Source organism: Aptenodytes patagonicus, chromosome 6 (assembly GCF_965638725.1).
Source record: "Aptenodytes patagonicus chromosome 6, bAptPat1.pri.cur, whole genome shotgun sequence".
Taxonomy (NCBI): Eukaryota; Metazoa; Chordata; class Aves; order Sphenisciformes; family Spheniscidae; genus Aptenodytes; species Aptenodytes patagonicus.
Window position 1 is genome coordinate 57,301,856 of NC_134954.1, and position 27,929 is coordinate 57,329,784.

The 27,929-nt window shown below is 39.8% G+C and overlaps 1 protein-coding gene across 1 annotated transcript in view; it reads left to right on the top strand.

Moving 5' to 3' along the window:
• The window catches only part of PLA2R1 (phospholipase A2 receptor 1), a 45,241-nt gene extending 20,767 nt beyond the window's left edge, over positions 1-24,474 (top strand). The window contains exons 11-30 of the mRNA XM_076342786.1: positions 577-746; positions 1,824-2,026; positions 2,321-2,466; positions 2,962-3,046; positions 4,024-4,156; positions 4,627-4,662; positions 5,176-5,333; positions 8,839-8,903; positions 9,259-9,362; positions 10,708-10,850; positions 11,663-11,780; positions 12,662-12,792; positions 13,366-13,510; positions 16,539-16,777; positions 17,308-17,476; positions 18,875-19,015; positions 19,446-19,562; positions 20,005-20,181; positions 21,271-21,300; positions 21,517-24,474. Coding sequence (XP_076198901.1) covers positions 577-746; positions 1,824-2,026; positions 2,321-2,466; positions 2,962-3,046; positions 4,024-4,156; positions 4,627-4,662; positions 5,176-5,333; positions 8,839-8,903; positions 9,259-9,362; positions 10,708-10,850; positions 11,663-11,780; positions 12,662-12,792; positions 13,366-13,510; positions 16,539-16,777; positions 17,308-17,476; positions 18,875-19,015; positions 19,446-19,562; positions 20,005-20,181; positions 21,271-21,300; positions 21,517-21,731 — 2,725 coding nt within the window. The 3' untranslated portion in view covers positions 21,732-24,474. The remainder of the gene's footprint in view (positions 1-576; positions 747-1,823; positions 2,027-2,320; positions 2,467-2,961; positions 3,047-4,023; positions 4,157-4,626; positions 4,663-5,175; positions 5,334-8,838; positions 8,904-9,258; positions 9,363-10,707; positions 10,851-11,662; positions 11,781-12,661; positions 12,793-13,365; positions 13,511-16,538; positions 16,778-17,307; positions 17,477-18,874; positions 19,016-19,445; positions 19,563-20,004; positions 20,182-21,270; positions 21,301-21,516) is intronic.
• The last annotated feature ends 3,455 nt before the right edge of the window (positions 24,475-27,929 follow it).

The following is a 27,929-nucleotide window of genomic DNA, read 5'->3' on the forward strand; positions in this document are numbered from 1 at the left end:
TAAGTGACAAATGGGTTACTATATGCAACAATTATTACTTGCAAAAAGGTGTAAATCTCTCACATAACTTGAATGAATAAATATAAGAAGGAAAAAGTGATTCCTTCTGTAGTGAGATCAGCTAGTGCTTTGAGTCCTTCAGCTCTGGTTTCTTAGCGCTAGTTTGTGTCCCGGTTCTAATAGGTTACTTCTGTGCAGAGCTTTTTCTTTTCTTTCTTCTGTAGCTTTTTCAGACCCCGCTATCTTTTCTCCTTCGTGCAAGGCGTTTCTTGTTTTTATTTGTGCATCGTTAATTCTGTCTTTACATCTTGCAGTTTGAGCATTGAGCTTGTAAGATCTTAATCTGCTGTTTCTTCTGTGTGCCCAAATGCTGAAAAAAAAAATAGGGAAAAATTGTGGTTTATGGTACAGACTTGTGCTTGATGTTCCCCACAGCATTCTATAAAGAAAATTAAGTACCTCTTATATATTTTTCTCTTCTCGCATAATTTAAATCATTTCATGAGAGTTGTTCACTGACAAACCCATTGACTTATTTTATTCTAATAAACTTTTTGTCTTGTTTATTTTATTAAGGTTTGAACAAGCTTTTATCAACAGCATGATCGGTAGCATGGTAGAATCTGAGAGAACTTATTTTTGGATAGGATTGCAAGACCTTAACAACACAGGAGAATACTTTTGGCTAAGTGCAGCGGGAAAGAATCGCTCCGTGAGCTACACAAACTGGAACAAGTACCAGCCACGTGAGTAACATGCCGATAAAAAAAGAAGTGGCTCGGAGGGGCCAGTGCGCTCTCTTCCCCCTGCCAGCAGTGGCTTCGCAGTGGCTGAAGAGTCCCGGTCCTTTCCTCCCTGCCTGGTCAAGAGAGCAGAGAGATAAGCTTACGTTTTCTGTCGACGCTGTAACTTCCTACCATGGACTGAGTTAGATGAGTTGGCAGTTGTGGAGAAGCCGGAGCTTCCTTCCCCACTTCCCACCCGGGTGCTGTTATCGTGGGCTCCCCGGTTGTGGCAGGCTGCTGGACGTCGCTCTTCCCGCCCTCCGGTGCGGCGGGGGGGAAATCAACAGCCACGCTCTCCTTGCAGACACAGCTAATCCCTGAAATTTTTCTTTTTCTGCGAGATGTTTTTCATACATTTCTTTATGGCCTTTTCAAGGAGGCCATCAGGGCTTCCTGAGACTCCCAGCAAAAGGTCCCAGAGAAGTCATGGATTTTATTTAGTTACAGTCACAGTTTGTAATTTGCATTTTATATGAAAAAAAGAGGGCAGAGATTGCCTTAGATACATTTCTGTTCATAAGAGCACTGCGTGGAAGTTTCTTCTTCTTCTTCCCTTTTAGTTTGCTGATACTTGGTTTGCTTGTTTGATTTTGTTTGTTTTACAGTAATGCAAAGGAAAACATTCTAAGAAAACAAAAAACGAGAAAATGAAATAGTTGTTCAACCTTTGAAACGTAAACCTGTTAGCAATACCTGAGAATAGAGACATAATAATAAAGACACTCCATTTCACTAATTGCTTCTCAGTTTTGGACTCTTTACATTTATTACTTTACTACTGCAGTTTGCAAAATTACTATTTTAAATTGCATTTCATCTCCTGCATGTTGTGAGAGGAACCCTTCATCATGGTTCATTTTACAAGCTCAAGTCAGCCAAGACAGGCTTATAAACTGGTCGCTGACCAGAGAATTGCTCCTTTAGTAAGTTCATGGAGGTTTTATCCAGAACCTGATGCCAATAAAACAGTCACTTCACCAAAAATTCACAAAATTGAAATGCTTTATTCAGATACTCAACACTTATTCCCATGTCTAGGTCATTCTGGAGGATGTGTGGCTATGCGAGGGCAGCACCCCATTGGTTATTGGGAGGTGAAAAGCTGTAAGAACTTCAAAGCAATGTCATTGTGCAAGCAAAAAATCAATTCTTACGAAGAACCTGAACTTACTTTTCAAAAACATCTGAGTTCCTGCTATTTTGGATGGGAGTCAGAAGCTAATCTGCTCAACTGCTACAAGGTACGTGACAAACTTGCTTTGATTTTTTCTGATTCTACATCAGCTTAGGGATACACTCTTCCTAAAATATTTTCGATAAAGCATTATTTCTTTCACTCAACAAACAAAAATTAATTGTTACCATCCTTCACTGCATTTTAAAGTGAGTGAAAGTCCTAAGAATCAGAGCTATACTTGGAATATACATGGCTTTACTGTAGGAAAAACTGCAAATAATATTTGCTTTTTATGGGTTTCTGAAACAACTGCTCTCCAAAATCAACTACATTTATGACAGTGTTTATTTTATTGCAGATATTTCACAATGAAAAAGTTCTGATGAGAAGAACATGGGATGAAGCAGAAGCGTTATGCCAAGATTTTGGAGCACATCTTGCTAGTTTTAGCCATATCTATGAAGAGACATTTTTAAACAATTTATTATATACAATTTTTGATAGGTAAATATATTTTTAACACCAACAAGATTTATCTTAATCATACTAATATGTAAAGATAATCTACAATTTAGGTTCTTCCACGCTCTTTACTAGTGGCTGAAGAAGTCTCTAACATGAACTTAGATACGGGTGAAAAGAAGTGTATTAGCAACACTGTAATGTGATTCTTTTTGAAGATGATCTTTGTAGTAGATGTCGAGCAACTGTTAATGTCAAGGTGATACTCTCGTGAGTTAACATTCCCCATTGAAATAGAGGTTTGACAATTTTAATCCTATTTTAAATGTTTTCATCTTTAAAAATAGAATTTAACATTTTAGTAGGAAAACCAGAGTTTACTTCAAGGATACTAAAAAGTTAAGAAATGTATTACAGAATGATATATTGAATTCAAGAAGAAATGAATATGGGTATTTGCACTATTTAAAAAATAATTTCTGAAATAGCTAAGGAAAAAGTGCATGAGAAATGTTATTTTCTTTGTTTCCATCATAGGACAGAAGAAAGACAGTTCTGGATTGGATTTAATAAAAGAAACACGCTTTCTGGAGGGACGTGGCAGTGGTCTGACAGAACACCTGTAACTATCTGTATACTGTATATTTCAGTAACCTTTCAAGTCTTATCTGAGCATAAGTTCACAAAAATAAGCCTTGTGAGCAAACACTGGCCAGGAAAACTGTTTGGTTTTCATGTCCACATACTTCACTTAAAGTAATTGTTCCAATAGGATTAATAGTACACTACTATTAAAATAGCAGCGTGTGCAGAAGGGCTGTGCAACTGCGAAAGGAATTTGGTAGGATTATAAAGTTTTGCAGATGTGTGCTTTCCTGCAAAGCACGTTGCGTTTAGACCAGGCCCAGGCGTATGCAGAGTGAACGTACGCGCACGCGTGTGTGTGTATGCATATTTACATATATACACATGAACACACACTGGAAAGCCTTAGAGCTGTGCTTGCATGCTGTATTTGTTCTGTGACTGTTAGGTTCATGCCTGCATTCGGAGCTAAGTCTTTCCTTTTTTAATGCCACTTTTGATTTTGCATCCTTGAAGACATTGGTGCCACGTGCCACACTAGTGGTTAGCACCTGGGATTTAAACATCGAACGACTGAAGAAGGGTCAGTTTTTAAACTGTAATTGGTTTTCAGCCTTGAAGAACAGTGCCAGCTCCGCCATCGTTACTTAAGTCATTTCAGAACGCGAGTGAAAAGTTCAATCATGCAACGTGTTGAACTAAAGCAAAGGCCGTTAGATGTGGGCAACTACTGCTAATCATGTCAAAAAATTGTTAGGTTTCATAGCTATTCAATTATTTTTATGAAGAAGGAGTCTGATATAAGACGGGAAAGTTGAACAGGACGTTGAGAGAACATAATTATGGACCCTATTTTTCAGATTTCGCTACCATAATTTAGGTGGTCCTCTAGTTGTTGCTTATGGTGTTCTTACCATACACACATCTCCAAATCCTTCCTTTTTCTCCATAATGAGATTTTGAAATGCTTCATCTTGGATTGTCGGTGAAAGATAATTAATGTGCTGTTTTCAGGTTGTATCTTCATTTTTGGAGAGCAAGTATATTAAAGATGACTCAAGAAACTGCGGTGTGTTCAAAGTAAACAGGACGGTCTTTCCAGCACACTGCAATGAAAAGCGTGAATGGATATGCAAAATACCAAAAGGTGAAATGTTAATTAACATACATTGTCTATTATACCCATTACTTGCAATTCAGGAGAGACAAGGAAAAAACTACTAAAAGCCTGCTTTTTAGCCACATCTAGAGTTCTCCTCATTGGTCTTCTGCATGAAATCATGGCAAAGCTGTATGTGGCCATTAGGGTTTGTTGGCCAGTTAACAGGTCTAATATGTGCGGTCAGTTTAAAAATGGATAGCAATGATTAGCAATTAGTTAGCAGGAGTTAATCGAAGTTCTTACTTATAAAGGTTACTAAAAATGTTGTTTAGTAAGTGTGGCAATTATTTTATTCTATTCCATGTTTAACTCCTTTTTTTTGTCCCTGAACGAGAACAGCAATATTCTTCATGATTTTGATTTAAATTCTTACCATGTGGAGAAGGCAATTTCAGTGAAATATCTCTTTTCATTCTTGATCAGCAATGTTTTAATTTATTTATGTGTTTTTGCAGGTGTTAAACCAAAGAATCCACATTGGTACATAGCTGGTATGAAAACACTTTCTTTTTTCACATCTTGAAACATTGTAACTTGGAAATACAATTTAAGCCATTGGTAAAAATAAAATAACTAAAATGTTCTGAGTTAAAAATTTACATTAGGGAACTGCGTAGGAACTTGTTGCTACAGATCAAAATCTGCCACTCTTACGTTTAGGAACACTGAAACATCAGATACTGCTTTGGTTAGGTAAAGGAATGTCGCCAGTAATAAGCACAGGAGTTTGATAACCTCTCCCTCACATTAAAACTGCCTTTTTGCAAAGGCTGGGCAACTCTCTTAATATTATACAGTATGACAGGATAGAATATTTTAAAAAAAATTTACTCATAGTGCTTTTTTTTTTCATAAATTGATATGTTAAATATGGTTCTGCTGTTAGTTGTGGCATAGTTGTCCTCTGACACGTGGCTGAAGGCGGGCCACAGGGGGCACAAAGAATGAGACTTGAAAGGAGTTTTTACCCCTGCACACCACTGACTCTTTTGCTCGTTTTCTAGAACTGCCGTGGTCATACTATCAAGGAGCAGAGTATCTTTTCCACGTCAGTCCTACGGACTGGGAAAGCTATGAGTTCATCTGTGGCTGGCTTCGCAGTGGAATGGCAACAATAAATTCTTCTGGTGAACAAGCCTTTATTCAAAATAAAATTAAGAAGGTAACAAAAACTACCCCTTTGAAAAAATAAACCCTCAGGCAGTAACCGGCTATTTTCTGCTGCATCTTTTGGAATATCTGGCTGCCTGTTGCTGCAGGTAGAATCCGAAAGACATTTTACTTTAGAAATCATTCTCGTGCTGTCCTCATTTCCCACATCCCTCCCTGAAGCCCTGTTTAGCTAAAGAAGTCAGTAACGTTTCAGAATCTGCAGAATCATCTCTGCTAAATGAGCAGGTCGGTCAGTCTGCCTCAAAAGACCCAAGAGGAGGAAAAACCAGCTTCCTATCCCAAAGTTAGGAACATAATTAAGGGTAAAGAGAAAGGTTTGTTTCACATGTGGTGTACATCCTTCTCTGTTTCTTCTTCCCCCACCCCTCCATGACCAAGGGGACCCGTCGTGGTTCCTCAGGTGCTCACACAGCGGTTCTGCATCCACCGGGATGTCTCCTGATCCCGCACAGTTCCGCAGTTGCGCTCCATTCCCACTCAGTAACTTGCAGCTGGTTTTCAGGTAGCAATACCGAGGGACATTTCAGTGGGTATATTAGCATGAGGTGGGCAGTAAGTCCAGATATTTGAAACAGTGTTCATAGTTTAAATCCTCAACGTGATGATTTGAAAGGTTACTCCTGGGAAGAGCTGGCCAAGAATGAAAAATTACCAATTTCCCTGCACCTTAATTAAATTTAGAGCTCTAAACCGTAGAGGTGGGTGCTTATGACCTTGCAAAATAGATTACCTTTTCCTCTGTGTTTGCCAGCTTGGGCAACATTCCCATGTGTCCACACATTTGTATGACGTCTCCTGAATTAAACCCCGTTGTGACTATGGATATTTATATGGGAAAAAAGACACATCTGCCTCTAAATTCCCTCCTCTGGATGAAAGCAGAATTTCTGTAGAACCACTGTGATGTAACAAACAGATTTGAAGCTGAGAAATAGCAGCAGAAGCAGATGAATTCCCAAGAAACATCATCTGTTTTCTTTTAGGTGTTCTCAGTAAAAGTCAAATAAGGAAAATACAAAAAAAAAAAGAACGAAAACGATCTGTCTGCCTTACTGAGGGCAAAATTCTACAGGTGTAATGTAAAGGGATATTATACTGTAATCTTTAAAAGAACAAGTAGTGCTGGGTAGAAAAGCTCTCAACCTACACTAGCTCAGTTTTGCTTGCATTGTGTACAGCCTTCTCTGCTTCTAACTTGTAACAGAAAGCATAAGTAGAATTGTGTTGTATTAAGATGGGGGTTTTAAGTTTCCTAGGAATTATTCGTCATTTTAGCTGCTATTTAAGTAATTTTGTATCAAAACATGATGAACTTGATTTAAACCAACACTTCACAGCAGAAATAGCTTATAATGAAAGAGCAACGTAACTGGCTAGGCTGTCTTCTTCCACATCTACCAGAGATTGTGTTGTGATCTAATTACTGCCTTACCTAAAACTGAATGTTTATGACTTAAAAAATGACATAACTTTAAAAAAGATGTATTTTTCCAACTTAAGAGCACTTCAAATGGCTAATCGCAATGCTGCTTTAAAGTCACGTTTGCTTAAAAGCAGTTTTATCATTAAAAGTAGTGGGTATTAGAGCAGTTTGTGAGCATTCTGTGATGAAAAAGCCAAGTTTACTCCCTTGGCACTGGAAGTCAGGTTAACTTCCTTGAAGTTTCGTCTGAGAATATAACATATGCAGCTATTTTAAAGCCTGCTGCCTTTGGCTAAGCTTTCCCAGTATTGCCAGGTGTGACCCTAAGTGACTGTGCCAAGTTTCCTGTGGAAGCAGGAGTAAGGATGGCAATCACTAAAATAATACACAGCGGTCTGAATAGACTTTGCATGTGTCATTAGAAAACTTGGTCAAAATTTCTTAGCATGCAATCTGAAATCACATTTTTCACTATTTCTTTAAAAACTGTAATGTGTAGGCTGAGCGCTGCAATCGGAAAACAACTCGGGCTAGGCAATACTAAATCAGACAGCATTCCCGAGTCTCCTCTTTGTCAGAAATGTCTATTTTCTTCATTTGATATTGCTATATAAGCTGTAAGCTGGTGCAATCCTAACTATAACTCCAAGGACAGGGTGGCTGCCACAACACAGGCTGCACTTCAGTTCTTTCTGGAAAAAAATACATGCTTCTCAGAGACAGGGGGGCTTTTCCAGTGTCCTGCACATTCACAACTTTTTTTTTGCTGTTGGCTCTTTCCCAAAGACCCCAAAACTGTGACTATTGAGTGGCTAACCCTGAAAATGAAGCCCATATTGATTTGTGTAATCTGCATAGTGCTCCACGTTGGGCGCCAAAAAGGACTGTCATGGTTTAACCTCAGTCGGCAACTGAGCACCACGCAGCCGCTCGCTCACTCCCCCCCCCCCCCCCCCCCCCCCCCCCCCGGTGGGATGGGGGAGAGAATTGGAAGAGCACAAGTGAGAAAAACTCGTGGGTTGAGATAAAAACAGTTTAATAATTGAAATAAAATGATAATAATAATAATATAATAATAATACTATTACACAAAGCAAGTGATGCACAGTACAGTTGCTCACCACCCACCGACCGATGCCCAGCCAGTCCCCGAGTAGCGGCCCCCCCGGCCAGCTTTCCCCAGTTTCTGTATTGAGCATGACGTCCCATGGTATGGAATGTCCCTTTGGCCAGTTTGGGTCAGCTGTCCTGGCTGTGCCCCCTCCCGGCTTCTTGTGCACCTCCAGCCTTCTCAGTCGGTAGAGCATGGGAAACTAAAAAGTCCTTGACTAGTGTAAGCACTACTTAGCAACAACTAAAACATCAGTGCTTATCAACTTTGTTCTCATGCTAAATCCAAAACACAGCACTGTACCAGCTACTAGGAAGGAAATTAACTCTATCCCTGCCGAAACCAGGACAAGACTGTTCATAGTTGAAGGCAGAATCAAGTCAGCACAGCAATAAATGGCTGTTTGAATTACATTATTTCTGTGACTTTTCCATAATGCTTTGCCTTTTAGGAGTGGAGGTCTAGACCCTTTCATGAGAACAACAATCAGTCTGGAAAGCTTCTGTAGGAATCTCTTGTATGAGCTACAGGAAGTCAGTAAATGTTCATAGAAAACATTTTGGAAACATTAAGGACCAGCAGTCTATTAATGCTAAAAGGAAATATCTGCTATTGTCTTATTTTTAGGAGTTGGGGAAAAACAAATTCTGGCCTAAGACTACAGTCCTTTTCAAACCAGATAGGCTGTAAATTCCTAAAATTGTAAATTCCTAATTTACAGAAGATACATAAGCAATCCAGTGGAAACTGGGGGCTAAATCATGCTCTACTTACATGAATAACCTTACTGAAGTGACATAAATTACCAAGGGCAGGATTTAGCACCTGTTCTTCCCATTGGAACCCAATGGAGATGCTATTCATCTGAATACAAACAGAGCCTGATTTTAGGGGTTTGTTAATGCTTTAATAAGAGGGCAACAACAGTTAAACATATGGCAAAACATTCTTTTTTCATAGCTATCGAATAGTGATGTTCACTGGTGGATTGGATTGCACGCAGAAAGCCTCAGCGATGAATTTCGGTAAGAATACCTACACTTCAGCTGCTCTGTTTACAGGCTGCCGTTCAGTCTGATGAACTAAAACGGTTTGATGACTGAGTGGGATATTCAAGAGACAACTTCAGTTCTCATGTAAATATCATTCAGAATATGTTACCCTTAATTTATCTCCATGTTACAGTATTTCTTCCAGGAAGTGTATAAAAGATACAAGCCAAAGTCATGAATATCAACCCTGTGGTTGTCAGGTTTTTTAAAGCTTAGTTAATAAAGGGGCATTTTCTACCCTGTATCTGCTTACAAACACTTTTAATGGAGGTTGTATTTTTAGGTAAGGATAGGAAAGTGTAACTACGCTCTTAACGTTTCTGTGCAGCTGGAGAGATGAATCACGAGTAACATACCAGAACTGGAATGGAGGGAGGGAGAGAGATCCGCAGAAACCAGGGAAAAGATGTGGCTTCATTTCATCACAAACAGGTTTATTTTTTATTTCCTTTTGTTGCAGGAGTTCTGACTTGATTCTGTTGTTGGCCAAAGGGGTTATATTTTAATTGCTCTCAAGAAATGCAATCCATATTACATGGTCCTGTACTACGTAGTCCTGTCCCATGGTTATAATTTGCATAACTGCTTTTATGGTTAAGAAAAGACTATTAAAATATCATTAATATGCTCAGAGACTAGGTTATAGGATTTAATAGTTCCAGTACTCTAATGTCAAAATATAAACATTCCAGTGATACTGAATCTTTAGTTTTAAGAATCTGTTATGTGGCACAGCAAAAATGTTAATGCATTCCTGGTTTTCACAGTCAGTTTTCTCATAACCAAATGAGCCAGATGGACGAGCAATAATTTTTTCCTACGTTTCTAAACTGTTTTCCTATCAGCACACAACTTTAAATACTCAGGTTTCTAGCTTATTTTTCATCCCATAGCCAATCTGCTGAGGGGTTTTGGGGTACCATGGTTTTGCTGCTAGCCTTTACATCATCACATAGCTCTATATTTTGCTACAGTAATAAAGAAAGTTACAGTGCTGCTGATTCCAGTGATTTCTGTCATCTCACAGTCTCTGTTTTCAGAAGATCTGCAAGTCATAGTAAACTGTGAGGTTCCATGGAAAGAAAAAATATCCAGCTTTGTATTTGTGAGAAGGGCTGAAAAAAATTAATCCAGTTGCACTCTTGTAATCTCAGCCTCAAAAGCCAAAACTGAAAAAATGTAAAACCTTCTTTTTTTCACACACAGTCTCGGGGTTTTGGTTCATGACTTTCGAGTGCTTGAGTTTGGCGTTACTATAGTTAGTATCGGATAAAAGGAAGAGACGCCCACCCTCCCCCCTCAGCTGGCCAGCTGATGGGAGCTGGTCAACAACTTGTTGAGTGCGCTGTGTTCCACTGAAAAATGTATTTTCCTCCTAAGCGGGTCAGCGTTTTATGTCAGTACCTGCATCTTGCCAAAAATTTTCAATGTAAGGAAGTCAAACTATTTTATCTGGAAGGCACAATTTCTATACCTTTCCTTTTTTTTTTTTGCATAACTAATATTTTTTTAAATACATGATGATATAGGCATATGTTATGTGATTCAGTGCAGAGGAATTGGTTTAACTTAATAAAACCAAACTGGGAATAACAGTATGAGCCCCATGGACCATCAAATCCACTGTAATGCAGTATGTCCAAATGTATTTAACGTAGAATCTTGTCTTACTCAACCACTAACGGATACCCTTCTTAACAATATCTAAGCTAGCTAAGAAAAAAAACCTTTCCAATTCTCAAGCCAATATTGAACTGTGATTTTTCTTTTTACACAGGACTCTGGGGTGATGAAAACTGTACTGTCTCTCTTCCCTGTATTTGTAAACGTAAATTAGCATGGAAAATAGAGAAAGAGATTCCAAAAGACCAGAACCAACAAGGAATATGTCCCAAAGGCTGGTTGCACTTTGGATTCAAAGTAAAACATTTTTTTTTGCTGTTTAATTATTCAAAATGCCTTCTATATTTATGACAGAAATTGGACTTCTTAAGGATTATTCAATATTTGAACATTATCTTCCTTTTTGAAAGCAAGACCCTTAGGTTTATAACTACTGACAGTGATACAAAGGTTTACAGCTATTAAGTAGCTTTGCACACAGAAGTTGTCTTAATAAGGTGTCAAAAATTTTACTTTAGTTGAAGGAGATGAATACTCATCTATGCAAAAGATATCTAAGTGTGTTTGTGCTTTTGCTGTAAAAAGCCTGTTCCATCTTCTTTTCCACTTACGACAATTCCAAGAGTCTTGTGTGGTCTCAAAACAGATCTCTGACCCCTTGTTGTACTAAACGGTCCCTAACTGCTGTCATTCTCCGAAAGATGCTGTTTCAAATAAGGTTCATCAAAGATAATTATAAACCAAAGGCTATTCGCAGTTGAAGGTCGAAAGGCAACTATTTCATCAGGCTTCTCTTAAATACATACGTTCTGTAATAGCAACATGCATTGAGGTGGCTGGATTTATCCCAGTGCTAAACTGTAGTGACTACAGGGATAAATTTAGCCCAGACTGTGTTTGCCTTTAAACAACTGATTTGAATCCAAGCCTGATCGCAGCTGAAAACTGATAGCAAGCATGTTGGAGAGGTCCATTGCAGGACAGAAACTAATGAAATATTTAGTTTTCAGTAACAGCGTGTGAAATGTTTTAGTGATCACTCTTAGTGACTGATAGTTTTTAAAGTGGAGAAAAAAAAACAGCCTTTTTTTTTTTTTTTTTTTTAACAGTGCTTTCTGATACAAATTCCAAAGGATCCAGAGCATCTGAGAAACTGGTACTCTGCACAAGAGTTCTGCAGTAGCTATGATGGGTCACTCGCTTCCCTCGAGGATGAACTGGAACAAGGTAGAGTACTGAAAATATTATTAAATACATTAAATTTCATCTTCGTTAGGATGCTGTAGTAAAGTTTCATCTTGGATACAGATTTAGGAAAAAAGATCGCTCAGATCCTACTCATAGTTCCATTGCTTTAAACAAATTAGTGTTTCTCTTTCCCAGTTTCCCAAAATGTAAAGATTCAAATATCCACTGAGCTATATGACAGGTAGGTTTTGAGGAGTAATTATAATTTCTTTTGTGCTTACTACCATGCATTAGAAATACAAAAAAATAATGGAATATCCATTTCAAAATTTGCTATGTAAAATTCCTATCTTATGAATGCAACATCACACTGTTATAAAAGCTATCTTGTTTTTATCCTTTGATAGTACTTAAAATCTGATCTATAGTAATAGCACATAAGCATAGTGCTAGGCTGGAACTGTCAGAGAAATAAATGCCAGCACATTCAGAAATATTTATAATCCCTATTCATAAAAATCTGGGGTTGAATTTCATACATTGTAAAACCACTTATTTGGAGGTGGGAGGAATCTCACTGGCTATCTTCAGTTGAGAAGTCTTATTTTCAACTAAAACTGAGAAAAGCTTTTTCAGTGGGACAGTACCCTGAACTAATACTGAAGTTCAAGCTGCTGCGAACATTTCTGGAAGACTTATTAGTTAATGGACTAGATCCTAACCCAACTGAAGTTAATGAGTTTAACTGAATTTATAGTTAGAGGACACTGAAATGCCGCTCATGTTCTTACTTTCTAGTAACTATGTAATGTCATTGATTAGTAATTAAATTTTTCAGTGCTTTAGTGTGTTGGAAGAGACTTCATCTATCCCTAAATAGTTACCAGTTAATTATATTTTATTCCTGTTTCATTTTCCAGCTTTCATAACAATGAATCTATTTGGACGGAAAACTAGTGTTTGGATAGGTTTCCAGAGTGATGATTATGAAAAATGGGTGAATGAAAATCCTCCGATGTATTCCAACTGGTCTCCGGTTGAAGTAGTGGATGTGAGTATTTCCAGAGGGTTTAAGGACAGTGAGAAGTTGTTTTATCCATAAAAATCATGACTGCCGCAAAGACAGGGCCTAACTTGTTACAGCAACTTAGTCTTCTCCTAATTTTTGCAACTTCAGAGAACTGTGGGCACAGATTTATGGGCATAACTAGAGGTAGCGAAAAAGGCACTATCGAGACAGTTATTTACGTAATTTGTGGCTATAGTCACATTCTCTGGCAATTGCTTTTAAGCACCAAAGTTTGAATTATACGGTTAGTATCATATGCTGGGTCTGAGCAAGGTTTAGGAATAAGATTATGAATTTCATATTTTAATATATTGTTTTACACCACATTAGTCCATATTGGGCTTAGCATTTTAGTTTGTTCAGTGAAAGCTGGTGACTTTTTTTATTATGAGGTTATTGTTTCAAATTGTATTTATGGGAGTGTTCATTGTTCTACATAAATATTTATAATAGTGTCTTTCAGATAATTATTCTTCTAAATTTAATGTAATAATTACGCATTGTTTTTACACAGTGTCTTTTTTTAATTAATATAAGGTTCTATGTTGATTGCAGAGACAGCGTTACAACAGTGCAAACATTCAAGAACAACTTCCGCTATGTACATTGGTATCAAATAACCCTAATTTTTATTTTACGGGAAAATGGTACTTAGAAAACTGTCAGAAAAATTATGGGTTTGTCTGCCAAAAGACTCAGGGTAAGGTTTTGTTTTGCTTTGCTTCTGTTCTCTTTTCATACTGTATTGAATTCATCTTACTTCATTTTCATCTAGAAGCAGCTTGTTATAGGTGTCTATAAAACCAGGAACATAAAAGATTTCTAAGATAGTTCTGCTCTGATATTTAGACAGACTAGCTCTACACTATTTAATAAATCAATAGGTGTGATGTAGAAGTAATTTCTAAAAAAACGTTTTGTTACTAAAATTTCTTCCCAACTTTGAGCTTTCTGTTGCGTATCTTAGATTCAGGAATAGAGATGAAATTTCATGTTCTCTGTCATGGCAAGCAGAGTAACAGCATGAAATTATGAAAGGCAAAACTGAGGGCAATTTTGATGAAAATATGCTATTTCTTAAAAAAATTTTTTTTAGGGGTGGGACTTGCAATATTAGATCAGAAAAGACTCTAGAAAATGCATTTCTGTGAACAGTGCGGACCGATTGGCCGATCAAATAGAGCTTGGCTTTTCTTTTCACGCTTCTCTAAGTCTGTTACCATAAAGTTCACCTGCCAGAAGCACAGAGCTTTTGCGGGGAACACACGTTGTTTGGTTTCCTCAAGCCACGTTTCCAGCGTTGCCTCTCGGAGCGGGAGCCGCTGGCGTCCCCAGGGCGCTTGGGCAGCTTTGAGCCCCGTCCCAGGGGCTGCTGCAGCTCCGCCAGCGGGAAGCTGCCAGAGCGTGTTACCAAAATAGACCAGCAGCAAATTATTAACCCTAAGGCAAAGGGAGGGCTGTAATCTGAGCCTGTAAGGAGTGTCCTTGGGTGCTGAACTTACTGCGGGGGTGGTTTTGTATGGCTCAACTTCATATATCACCTCTTAGTTAAGCCCTGGGTCTAAAGAGACAGTCCTCTCCTGCTGGCTGCCTAGGAGGTGAGGGAGGGTGAGTGGAGAAGTAGAATAAACAAATACAAGCTTTGGGCAGTGCTCACATGTGGCTCTAGCAAACCGTAGCTGTATTTAACATCATTTATTACGAACTACAGTTGCGGGGAGTGCTGGAGTAATCCTACACGCAGTGTAGAAAAAATAAATAAATGCATTTTCCTGCTGTTTTGTTTCGTTTACTTCCTGAACATTTGTATTTTAACCCCTTGCTGCCGCTTCAGACAGATGGAAGAGGCCTTAAAAGGCAGGAAGGAAAGCTGTTGCCTTAGGGCAGCCAGGCTGCAGGGCGCCCGGGGGGGATTGGGGCTGCACTGGGTGCTCAGGACCCTCCCCACATTTCCCGGCTGGGTGAATGTGAGTGTGGCCCATGGGCCCTGGCTGAAGCGTGGTGGGGATGCCATGCCCCAGGCTCAGTGCTGCCCACCTGCCCCATGCGCAGCAGAGTGCTCCTGGGGGTGAAGGGACCAGTCCTGCCATCCCCATGTGACACCCATGGCACTCTCCCAAACCTTCAGGCAGTTCAGCTTGCTAATTCAGCAGAAAACTTTCCTGTCTCTTTTTTTTTTTTTCTCCTCCCTCCCCCCCAACCCCAACTGATGTCATTTTGTGCAGCTTTTCCAGGCTGCATCAGCTCAGTGCAGGGTCAGGCAAACACCAGACCTGCGCATGGGAATCTGCAGCTGGAAGAGCAGAGAAGCAAGGGAGAAGTGAGACAGCCTCTTGCTGGCAGTAGTGAACTGCTAAATTTCCTCAAATGTCCAAACAAATGTGTCAATTCCTGGAAAGATGAGCTGGTGCTTTGCTTCTGCCATCCTGTCCACATCCCGTCTCCCCTTTTTTGAATTCTTTTCTGTAGGAGACTAAAATGAAATAAACCAGCAGGAGATCTGAACTCGGCTCTGATCTCTTAGTGATGCTTGAGTTAGGATTGTGTCAGCATTTTACTGCTTTTCCTGCCTTTTCTTTATTTAAGCAGTGACACGCACTGAAAGCTGGAACAAAATAGAGTGCTTTAGTTAGCTCAAGAGCAGAACTTTTTCTTGCTTAGAAATTTCTAATTTTAAATGATTTGTGGATGACAAATAATAAATTAATTTACTATTTTAAGATGCTTGTTAGCACTCCTCCTCTCTTAGCCATAAAGGGAACCAAGTCTAAAAACATTCCACCTCATAGCAATGCAACCACTTCATTTTGTAATCGCAGAGAAGTTTTCCAGACAGAAGTACTTAATCCAAACTGACAAATGGGATTAAAACTGAGGCATTGCTTTATTTTAATAGTCTTGTTTAAAGTATACTGTGGGCATTCGTACACATTAGCAAAGGCATTTGCCTCCTGTAGAAAAGCGAGGATGGCAGCATCACAGACTGGGCTGGTGTGGAGATGATCTCTGTCTCCTGATTTCTTTCTCATGGGAGACTGTTTATTTCTTAAATCTAAAAAGTCGTCTTCTTCCTTTCATTTTTTTGGATGTTGCTGCGTTAGTTTATCATCAAAAAGATTTAAGTCTCCATGCACAGAGGATTTCTCTTTAAGTGCCAGTGCAGTGATCTTCCCTACATTGGCTCATGGATAGTAAAGATGAGCTCAAGAAGCTCCCAAGCACCTACTTCTACCATGAGCCACAGTTTGTCATCCCCTCAGTTGTGCCACTACAATTATTTGTGAGGCCAGACTTTGTGCTGTAAACTGATCTTGGAAATTACTAAAAATAATGGGTCAAAAAAAGAGGCAATCTAAATTACATGCAAGGTATCTGGGGTAAGAGCACTCTGCAGCCCACTGCTATTGGACGTTTGGGATATGCCCAGATCCCAGGTGATTTCTTACTGACCTTCAAAGATCCAGTCAGTGGAATTAACTCCATCCAGGTTTTCTTTTGGTTTTGTTATACATTAAATTCATTCACTCCTGTGATGAGTTTTGTGCTGTGGTGGAATTTAAGATACTGTTCTAGTAGTTACCGTCTTTTTAAAGTTCACACTGCCTTCCTGAAACCAAGGAATTTGCAATTTTTAGATTTGTTTTTAAGGATAGTTCTGATTTTTAGGAGCTGCTCTCCTATGTTCAAGCTCTGTTTAAAAAAATAAATAAATCCTTTCTTTCTAACAGACACATCCAGACATGTCATCAATGCATCTGAAATGTACCCTGTGCCAGATACTTTAGAATATGGAAACAGAACGTATAAACTAATACGTGGGAATTTTACATGGTCCTCAGCTTTAAAAACCTGCATGGCAAATGGCGCGGAGTTGGTCAGCATCACAGACCAGTATCACCAAGCTTTCCTCACGGTCATTGTGAATCGGCTGGGATACAACCACTGGATCGGGCTGTTCACTTCGGATGTACGTAGTGGATTCCCTGGCTATGAATATGATGCTGCAAAGGAGTTTTTCCAGTAACAAGCCAGTGAGCTGTGTCACTCATTTCAAGTAACAGGAAGTTTGCATCTGGAAATGAAACCCTGGAAAGCTTGAGCCCTAACCATTTTTTTGCAACGTAACGTATAAATCTAACGAGAGCCATTTTGGTGCAATGACTACTGAAAGCTAAAAGCCATGGAAAACATTTAAAACCACACAAAAAATCTCTTGTAGTGTCAACATTGAAATTATGTTGTTTCATTTTTAGTTGCTGAATTGCCCAAATAACCACTTGCTGAAAACAGCAGGTTAGATGTAGTTTGTGGTCTCCCAGAAGTAAGTCGGGAGAGTAAGTAAGATCCTTGGATTTGCCTTGTAGATCCTTCTGGATCTACCCAGACCGGAAAAGTAAAAGGCATTCTGTAATACCTGGTGAGGATGCCACCAGAAGAAGATGAACTTGTATGGTGCTAAAGCATATCAGAAAGATAATCTGAAATTTGTTTTGGCAGAACGGGCTTAACTTTGAATGGTCGGATGGGACTAGGTCTTTGTTTACCTTCTGGGAAGACGACGAGTCCCAGGCCTTTGGCAGCTGTGTTTACATTGATACTTCGGGGCACTGGAAAAGTGCTAACTGCGAACGACTTCTGCAAGGAGCAGTTTGCCACGTGCCACCTAGTAAGTCAGAGTTAAGTTTTTTATTGAATCTTTGCAGCTACAAATGTGTGTATTGACAGTGGAAGTATATGAAAGGAAATTAGTTGATTTGAGGTTAAGCAATGATGATAGTATTATTCAAAATTGAAATAGATTTCTGGCATTTCCTTGCTGTATCTCCTTTTTGTGAAACCATTCTTTCCCCATAAAATATTGGCCATCAGGTCTGGTCCGTAGGAGAATGGAAAGAGAACTTTCATAATAGAAAAGAAATAGGAAAATTACTTACTCTGTCTCTTCAGTGAACACTATATTATCTGTGAAAAATGATGATTGCTAATAACCTAGCTCAAAGGGAAATAAATTCAGTTTGCCGCAATTAACTGCGGGATGGGAGAAGGGAAGCATTTAGAGTGAAGTGAAACATTAGAGTCACATCTTCACTGATTGCATATAAAAGATCTGGCAACTTTTTTTTTTAATAAAGATAAGAATATTTTCCTGTGTCCTAAAATACGTCGCGTTTCCTGCAACAATCTGTCAATTACCTGGGCTTCATTTGAATCCAGAATTCAGGTCTGGAACTCCATTCAGCCCAGGACTGCAGAGTCTTTGGCAGCATCCAGTTCTCAAAATAGTTCTTGTTTGGTGGTACTGATCACCAGGGGTTCACCTACGGCTTATTACAGCTTTTGGATCTGTTGAGAAGAAAGCTGGTTTGGAATCCTCCAAGACAAAAATTACTCTCTAACGTGGTTTTTGTAGTGAGCTGACTAATTTTCTCATTTCTTTGCCAAGTTATGTAATCATATATAGCCTAAGGTTTACTTAATTTTTAAAAGTTGTGTTTTGTAGCAAAGTAGGACACATGTGAGACCATAGGTGACACAGCTGAATCTACAGCACTGCCAAAAAGTGATGCTGGGTATCGCAAAGTGAGCTTGTAGAGTTGCCCTGAGTCAGAGGGACTCTGCTGCAGCACGTTGCACGCCGGAGAGGCTGGCTGCTGCTTAGCGATGGGAGACTCTCCTCTGTGCCCTGGTGCTTGGCATGAAGGTATCTTGGCGGCTTAGTGGAAAGAAGCTCTGCAGCCCTTGGAAATCCCCAGCCCTCTGGGAGATGCTGGGCAGCCTGGAGTGCTCTGATGTGCCCGTAGTTTGCTCATAACTCCCCATGCGCATCAGTATCGGTTAGATTGTCCTGATACTGCTGTTGCAATCCGGCAAAGTTTTTGGTCAGATACAAAACGAGCTTTACTGTTCTAATACAAATATATACAACCACTAGATTTTCACTTTGAAAAATAGAGGCGTAACGCAATAACATGCTTATTAGCATTACTCCAAAACAGCGTGTGGAATGTTATATTAATGTGTATGTTGTTGTGCCAATAAAGCTGTGCTGTTATTTTTATCACAGAAAAGAAACTCACTGCCTATAAAGGCTTATGTTCAGAAAAAACTGTTCCCTGGATCAAATTCAAAAACAGTTGCTACAGCTTTTCCACAGTTCTTCAGGGCACAAGTGTTGATACTGCGCATGAAGTCTGTAAAAATCAAGGTAAGTGATTATTTTGTAGCTACAAAATGTCATTCTGATATCTTAAAAAATATATATATTCTCTGAGATGACTGAAACTATGGCATGTGTTTTCTCTAGTTCAAGATAACGATAGTGGAGCTCATAAGCCAACTATGAAATTGCAGGCAACATACTTGAAAAAAATGTTCCTTTCCATGTGAAAATATTGATTTCTGGAATAACACAGAAAATGCATTTCTTTCCCTTCAAACTTGTTTTAAAATCATGTGAGAACAGTTCTATATCAGCCTGAGAATTTTCATATTAACTGCAAATTTAAGAACTTATAACACATAACCAGACTTTTTAAACTTTTCAATTAAGGCTCATAATATTAAGTTTTTGAAATGCAATGTTACATTTTAATGGCATGGATTGTTTGAAAATTTGTTCTGTGTTTAATCTGTAGGATCAAATCTCCTAACTATTCACAATGAAGATGAAAATGCTTTCATTCTGGAAGAATTGCACAGTTTTGGTTATTCTGTGCAAATGGTTTGGTTGAACATCCTGCTTGTTACAGACAGTAAGTTTTGGGTGGAAGAGAACTGCATGTAAGAATCTGGTTTGGTTTTTGGTTTGGTTTTTATTTGAATGCTGGTGTAACCATCTTCTAAAACGCTGTTATCTTTTGAGATTTTTTTCGCTGCCTATTACTTGTTTATGATGTAGTAAAACCAGTCAAGCTTTCTCTAATCATTACTTATTAGTATTCTGAATACTGAGTATGTCTGCATGTATGTGAATGCCTTTATTTTCTTCTTAAAGAAGCACTACAGGCTGTCTTCTGTGTCAACTACATAGGATATTTTTAAATCCTTAAAAAAAAGAAAGTAATATAGTGGCCAGACAAAACCCTGGCATTCTTTAATTCAGTATTTATTTACGTGAGGGTAAGTCCAACTGAAAGAGAGATAATTATCAAAACACTATGATGTTTTATAATGATTTATAACTTCTGCCCTTAGATGAGACAATCTCCTGGTTTGATGGCTCTCCCTTAAATTATTCTAACTGGGGCATCAGGGAGCCTGAATTTGATCATCTCAAAGGGAATTTCTGTATCAGCCTGAGGACCACAGATGGAGTCTGGCAGTTATCTCCATGCAGAGAAAAAAAGGGATTTGTATGTAAAATGGATGCAGGTATGTTCTTCCATACAAGAAAGCAATTATGTCCTTTTAACCATTGTTTTACGTGTTCCTTGTCGCTTGCTTACTCGCTCTTAGTTTTCATTTAAATAATTCTATCCCTTGGTATTAGAAAAAACACCTGTAAAAAACCCAGCCAGCCAGGGTAACCTCCTGTCGTGGAACCTGGGCAGCTGTTGTGTTATTGCCGACTTGCAGTAGACTTTCTGCTGTATGGGTGAGCCATGTGCAGAGAATCATAGAATACCAGGTTGGAAGGGACCTCAAGGATCATCTGGTCCAACCTTTCTTGGCAAAAGCACGGTCTAGACAGGATGCCCCAGCACCCTGTCCAGCCAAATCTTAAAAGTGTCCAGTGTTGGGGAATCCACCACTTCCCTGGGGAGATTATTCCAACGGCTGATTGTTCTCATTGTGAAAAATTTTCCTCTTATGTCTAATCAGAATCTCCCCAGGAGTAACTTGTACCCATTACCCCTCGTCTTTTCCATGTGACTCCTTGTAAAAAGGGAGTCTCCGTCTTCTTTGTAGCCACCCTTTAAATACTGGAACATGGTGATAAGGTCTCCCCTAAGCCTTCTTATCTCAAGGTTGAACAAACCCACTTCTCCTAGCCTTTTCTCGTATGGCAGAGCATCAGGCTGACCTCCACAGACCCCATAGGATGGGCAGGCACAGCCCAGAAGAGCTACACAGACACCACATCAGTAGGAATGTGGGTCTGTGAGAGAGCTGAAGTGTTTTGAGAGCCCACCCAAAATGCCCAAGTCGCTAGATTAATCTACCGCTGCACAGATCTGCTCATGCATTTGCACTTTAAAAAGTGGGTAAATGCTGCTGCTCATCCTTGCATAAATGTCAATTAATATATTCCGCCAAATTTAAGGGGTTTTAGATAACAGATTAGGTCATGTTTAACTTGGCCAGTTGGAATCCCAGTGACATAAGTAAAGTTGAAGAACAGCCTGCTTTTGTACGGTTTTAGGTAGATTGCCTTCTCAGTATCAGTTTTACCATGAATATGTGTAATAACTTCTGTTAGTTCTATGGCTAATTTTATGACTGTTCTGGATTCTATTTCAGATATCAATGCAACAGAACCCTCTGAAAACTGTAAGTTTCTTCTGTACTTTCTTAATATTTTTTCATAAGGAGTAATAACACATTTTGAGCTGATAACATTTTTCACTGTTAAACCTGTAATTTAAAATGTATGACATATAAGGGGTAATAATATGTTTTCCATAAAACATGTATATATTTATATTTAGAATTATAGCTAATTATAACTATATTTGCTTAATAGCAATTTCTGTCCTTCCCTTTCAGCATCATACCGTGGGCTTGCAGCTCTGGCTGTTCTCGTGACGTTGGTGATGCTGGCTGCCATTTCCCTTTTTCTGTGGTGCCTGTACAAACAGAATAACCGACTCTTCCGCAGGATACTGTGGGTCAGAAACGCCTATTTGCCACAGATCAACGCTGACGTTCCTGCTTTGGAAGAAAGCATTCTCATTTCTGATTTTGAGAGAAGCGACAACTAATCGATCAGAAGCAGCAAGTGATCACATCTTCCATGTGAAACTGTACAATTTACAGTGGTATTCTCCTTCTCGGGAGTCCCCCGGGGTACCCATATCCAGAGAAACCCTGGCAGCCATTGGTATGAACGCCGTAGGGGCTCCCTACCTTGGAGCACTTTTGCTTTGTGGCAGGATGAGGTGAGGATGCACGGCAGAACCGTGGAGAAATTGGCTCCTTTGGGACAAGCCAGGAACTGAAAATACACCATAAACCTCCAACCGCTCATGTGAAGCAGTCATGTCCAAGGCCCCAGAGCAGCGGGCATTTTCATGCAACTTTTTCCTTCGGGAACGTTTGGGCTTTTGTGTTTTGTTTTTATATGTCGCAGAATCTGTTCATGAGCCAGCATTAAAATTTGGCCTTGAATTTAGGAACTCTGAAACATATTCCAAGGATTATGGGGCAGATTTTTTTTCTTAATAGCCACTCCTTCTGCAAAATGAACAGTTATTTTTCAGACAGTGGATTCTTGCCAGGTGGATTTCCAAGCTTGCAGAGAGAGGAAGTCACTTTTGACTTGGGAGTGCCAGAGTTCTGGTAGTTTGGCCCATGATGGCTCATGTTATAAAATAAATTAGTCTAGAGATATAATGGCATACGGACTTTGTCATCCTGAAGTTAATATATTCATTTGAGATGCGTCCAGCGTCCTGTTAAAGATTTAACTATGTGATCTCTCACCTAGCTTATTTCAGAAATTGAATCCCATCAACCTCTTTTAAAGACATTTTTGGGCAATATCTGTTTGAAGAGAAAAAACTGTTATAAATCTTGCTGAAGTTATGGTAATAAATTGCTTTACTGTTCACCTACAGTATTTCTGCAAGCAGTATTCATGTACGCTCTTCTGAGACCCTGCTCTCAAAAGCTAAGGACGATACATGGGGGAGCCACATTGCTGTTCCCAACAGGTGCTATAGTCCTATAACCCATGTAGCAGACACTCAGAAGGACGCTTCTCACTTTCAGTGTTCATACTAAGGTGCTAACGAAGGAGATAAATTTCACTGACCAGTTGTTCTGCAGGCTGATGGTTGTGAAGGACCCAGCTCAGGTCTCTGCACTACCTCAGTTACAGCAGCCCAGGACAGCAACGCTTACTCTCCGTGGGACTCCCTCCACCCTAACCAGTCCTCCAGCCATGTCTCTGAAAATACTCAGAAGGTTTGGGGGGATTTTATTTTTTATTTTTATTGCAGCATGGAAAAACAAATGGTTAGTCATGATGAGTTACTTCAGAATGGATTTACTGTGCCTTCAGTAAAAGCTGCTGCAAAGGGCTGCGTTTATTGTTGGGTTTGTTGGTTTGTTTGTTTTAAGATGACTCATTCTAACAATTTTGCAAGAGCCCTAAGATGCACATACGTTCCTGAGGATTAAGCAAGCAGCTAAGGCCAACTGAAATGTTTTTACATAGTATTTGTGCACACGCACAGGAATGTATGACTGCCTTTTAGTTGGATTTCACATGGCCAATTCTAGAAACATTGCAAAAATTGTCTGTTTGTGCCATAATTATGTATAGGGCTATTTTTAAAAATTATTTAGTACATAGAATATTTCTGTGCTGTTTTACAGAACCGTTCAAAAATGTTGTCAAAGAGGCTGCAGATGGGTTTGAGCCCAATATCATCTTCAACTTACTGTTTTCAATAACTTCTGTGGGTGTAGCTATCACAAGTTCTTAATCTGAGATTTTTCCATCATATAAAATATAAATAACTTTTCTGTCTATATTTTGTCTAATGGTTTGACCCCATACATTAGTCTTCAGTAATGTTTTTAAAGCTTGTTTTTAGTCCTGTAGATTTATCTATGGGACTGTTTTTGTGTGATGTCCACTATTAGAGTTTGTGGACTGCAACTTTTCAGTACAATTGCCAGATCATCTGCTGTTTATATGTATGAACTGTGATAGCTTCTTTACCACAAAAAAAAAAAAAGAAGAAAAAAGGTTGTGACCATCTCTCCCTTCCCCATGAGAATTTCACCTATTTAAACTACAGTTGGACAAACTTAAACCAACAAATCCCCTTCATCACATTCATTGGCAAGTGTAATTGCTGCCGCCTTACAGCAAGCAGAGTGGCTTGCAGGATGATTTTTGTTTGCGAGAGTAAGCTGTGTTGTCTCCGAGGACATGTATTTATCAGGCTGCAGTGCTGTTACCTAGTTATGCAGACTCTTGACAGATTTTCATGTGGTTAATGAGGTTGCATATTTTTTTTTCACAAAACTTGACATAGGCATTTTATCAATTTTCCTTGAGGTATGTTGTAATCATTTAAATATATTTGAAGGTATAATAAATAACCCTAACCTCAAAATAGTGATCGTTGATTAACATTGACTCTGATGTAGATGATCTTGCACTAAGGGAAAAATAGTTCAAGCAGTGTTTTCTTCATACTTTGAAATGATTTTGAGGGAACAGACCCTTAAATATTTATTTTTAAATCCTTCATCATTTAACTTTTATAATTGCAGGTATTATTGACCCAAGAATGTAATCGTTGATTGCTTTCTAGTCCTTGCTCTGGATTTTGTTACCATAGCTTTCGTTTGTTTTCCCTTAATCAGAGGTCTCCTGTACTACTCTTGATCAGAGTATGTGGTGACTATGTTTTTACTGCTGACCATGATGATACTGGCAGCCAGGTTCACTGTGTTATTTCAACTGGAAAATTAAAGTGTGAATAATAATGTTCTGTGCTGCAATTTTTTTTAATCTTTCCCCAGCTTTAATTAGCTGCCAGGCTATAGTGTCTCGTAACAGCAGTTCCTAGGCTTTGCACCGGACCATCCTGTTAGGAGAGGGACAGCTTGCACCCCACTCCTTCTGGCTACATGACCCAGACCTGTGCACTGCAGACGGTCTCCACACGTGTGGTGGCTCCAGTGTTTCCCAGGGCATGGACGAGGATGCCCTGGGACCTGTGTGCAGGAGGTGCTGGGAGGAGGAAGGAGCCACAGCACCATCAGTGAGGATGATGGGTAGGAGCGTGGTGTTGATGCGTGGATATTCTCCCAGCCCATTGCCCGTTCCCTACAGCCCTGGGAGCGCAGTAGGCTCCATGGTAGCACTAAGTAAATCCCGTGTCCAAGCACTGGGTTCACCAGAGCCTGAGCAGGCAAATCAATGTTGCGTTTTCCTCTGCTGGGCCAGCTTCTTTGAATGTGTTTACTGAAAGGCAAGTGTTAGATGTTTTCATACCACTCCTTTGCCTGGGGGATGGAAGGGTATCCCAACCGGAGACAGATACATTCAGGCCAACATATGACAAACCTTGTCTACCAGGTATTACGGTTTAGAAAGAAAATCTGTGTGCTTATTTTTGCAGACTGCATTCCAGGAGAAAATTTACCTCCTGGTCCCTTTAGCAGTCCTTGCAGCATGTCTCGGAGGGACAGAGATGCCTGATGCAGCTGTCACATCCCAGCTGGTCGGGAGTCTGCAATGGGAACATACATATGCTGGAGATGTCCAGCATGACTGGGCAGAGTGAAGGGTTGTGGCTCAAGGCTGTAAGTGGGCAGCATGACTCCTAAGCAAAGCCCTTTCCAGCTGTGCCTCTCCTGGGTGCAGTGCTGCCCTTCCTTGCGCAGGGATCCTCCTCCCTTCCCCTACCTTTGCACACACACGCACACACACTTTTGTGGCTGGGTCATGATGAGAGAGGAGCTGTGAGGCTGCTTGAAATCTGTGCAGTACAGTCTGGAAGGAGTGTAGGGAAAAAGTAGCTTTTTGCACGCTCTGCGAGACTTGACCAGCTCTGGTTCCCAGGGCACCATCGCATAAATTCCCGTTTAATTTAGCCTCCTACTTTTTTCTTCCATGGTCTTGCCCCTCCCTTAGTGTAGTAACAGGCATCCTCAGTCTCTTGCAATAATAAATGCACTGTAATGAAATCCATGGCATACCCTTCCTCCAGGGCATTTATATATAAGAATTTTTTGGTTAAAAGCTAAACTGCACATATTCAGCAATTGGGCTCTAAATCCTCAGCTCAAAAAAAAAAAAACAGAGAGGCCCCTTCTGGAGCTATAATAATATTTCCTTTGGTAATCAGTGGAATGTTGATTTTAAACCCCTGCAGGCCAGCACTGATCTCTCACAATCTGATGCAGCCCTCGTGTGTAAGTAACTGTCAGGAGCAAATTCACAGGCGTTAACGCTGTCCTGAAATGGTATGAATTAAGGTTGAGCCTGGTGCTTGGAAACGCAGTCAGTCTCTGTTTGGCCAGTAGATGGTAGTGGCACACACAGAGCTGACAAAATGAGCCGTGCAAGAGAAAAAATCAGAGGGATCTGCTCCGGATCCTTTTGAAGTTTAATTAAATGAGCAGTAGAACTCCCAAGTCGCAGGGCTGCAAATATCAGTGTCAGTTCTTAGCCATGGCTGCAACGTTACAAAGCTGTGTTACAAGATGGCTTTCCAAGTCTCAGTATTCATTTTCAACAACTTTAATAGGATGCATTGAAATGCTCGGAATGGGATAATGCAAGTCCTTACGTTGGTCTGTGGGTTTTTCTTTTGCTTGGTGAGTGATGGAAAAATCCACTTGGGTTCCTGAGTATTAAATAAATAAGTAAATATATCCTTGTGGTATGTTTTGGTTCTGATCCCTTTGATGGAAAGGTAATTCACTGAAAATGCTCCGGCCAGGTCTCTTTGCTGTAAATGGATTTGTTTTAATGTTTTATTTCTTGACTGTATCAATGCAGGCATTTACTTGCTAATTTATGTGGGAAAATGAAAATGAAGACATAGAAATAAAAATTATTAGACATTTTAGACATCCATTGCATAAGTAATCATTCCACAGCACTGTTGAAAGCAGATTTATTTTCTCCTTCTCCCAATTTATTCTGTAAGTTGCTCAGAGCATAAGAGTTGCTGATCCCTTTCTATATCCATTGTCTTTATGCAGGATGACTGTGATTTGTATTCTGATCTTAGAAACTTAACCATAAAAAAGGGTATTGAGAAACGTTTCGTAATAAAGCCTCACTTCAAAGTCTTAGTTTTTGTAATCTTGTTTCCTTATACTGCAGCTCTTCTAGACTTTCCCAATCCTCCTGTGGCAAAGCAACTGCAATTGTCTAAGGAAGTGTACTAGACCCAGCCTGCCGCAGTGCTTGAGAGTAACACCGTGGTAATTTATAACCACTAAAGTGATTCTCAACTGCAATCATTTCCAAAAGTGCACAGCTAGATAACGGCGAAAATGCTTCTACTACCATTTCCTTTATTTCTGATGCTTATTTTTGTTCGTCGGCTTGTTGCCAATTGTAACAAATCCTACTCTTTTCTGAACCTCAGCCTACAGACTAAATCTCCACTGTGGTTCTCAGAAATAAATGCTTCAAAACATAGTTTCAGTGAGAACAGCAGCTAAACTTGTAGATACAAGATAAATCTTGAAATGCATAGTGGGCTAAAAGTTACTCTCCTCTGCATGCTAGCACAGGACAGTAGGGAAGGCTCTTTCTCTGAATCACGCACATAAAGGCCTAACTAACAACCTGCTTTCCACGGAGGCGGCCAGCCTGCAGCTAATGGCAGTCAGTGGGTGCTTGAAGGCCATCCACCACCACTGGGTTGACTGGTAGAATGCAATAGCTGGGTCAGTGTCTCAGACCATATATCTGAAAAACAAAACTATCCCTGTATCTTTTCAGATTTTTTTAGATGGATGTTCATCTTTGTCCTGGTTTCAGCAGGGATAGAGTTAATTTCCTTCCTAGTAGCTGGTATTTAGGGTGAGAACAATGTTGATAACACACCGATGTTTTAGTTGTTGCTAGGTAGTGTTTACACTAGTCAAGGACTTTTCAGCTTCCCATGCTCTACTGACTGAACAGGCTGGAGGTGCACAAGAAGCTGGGAGGGGGCACAGCCAGGACAGCTGACCGAAACTGGCCAAAGGGACATTCCATACCATGTGACGTCATGCTCAGTATATAAAGCTGGGGGAAGAAGAAGGAAGGGGGGGACGTTTGGAGTGATGGCGTTTGTCTTCCCAAGTAACCGTTACGCGTGATGGAGCCCTGCTTTCCTGGAGATGGCTGAACACCTGCCTGCCCATGGGAAGTAGTGAATGAATTCCTTGTTTTGCTTTGCTTGCGTGTGTGGCTTTTGCTTTACCTATTAAAC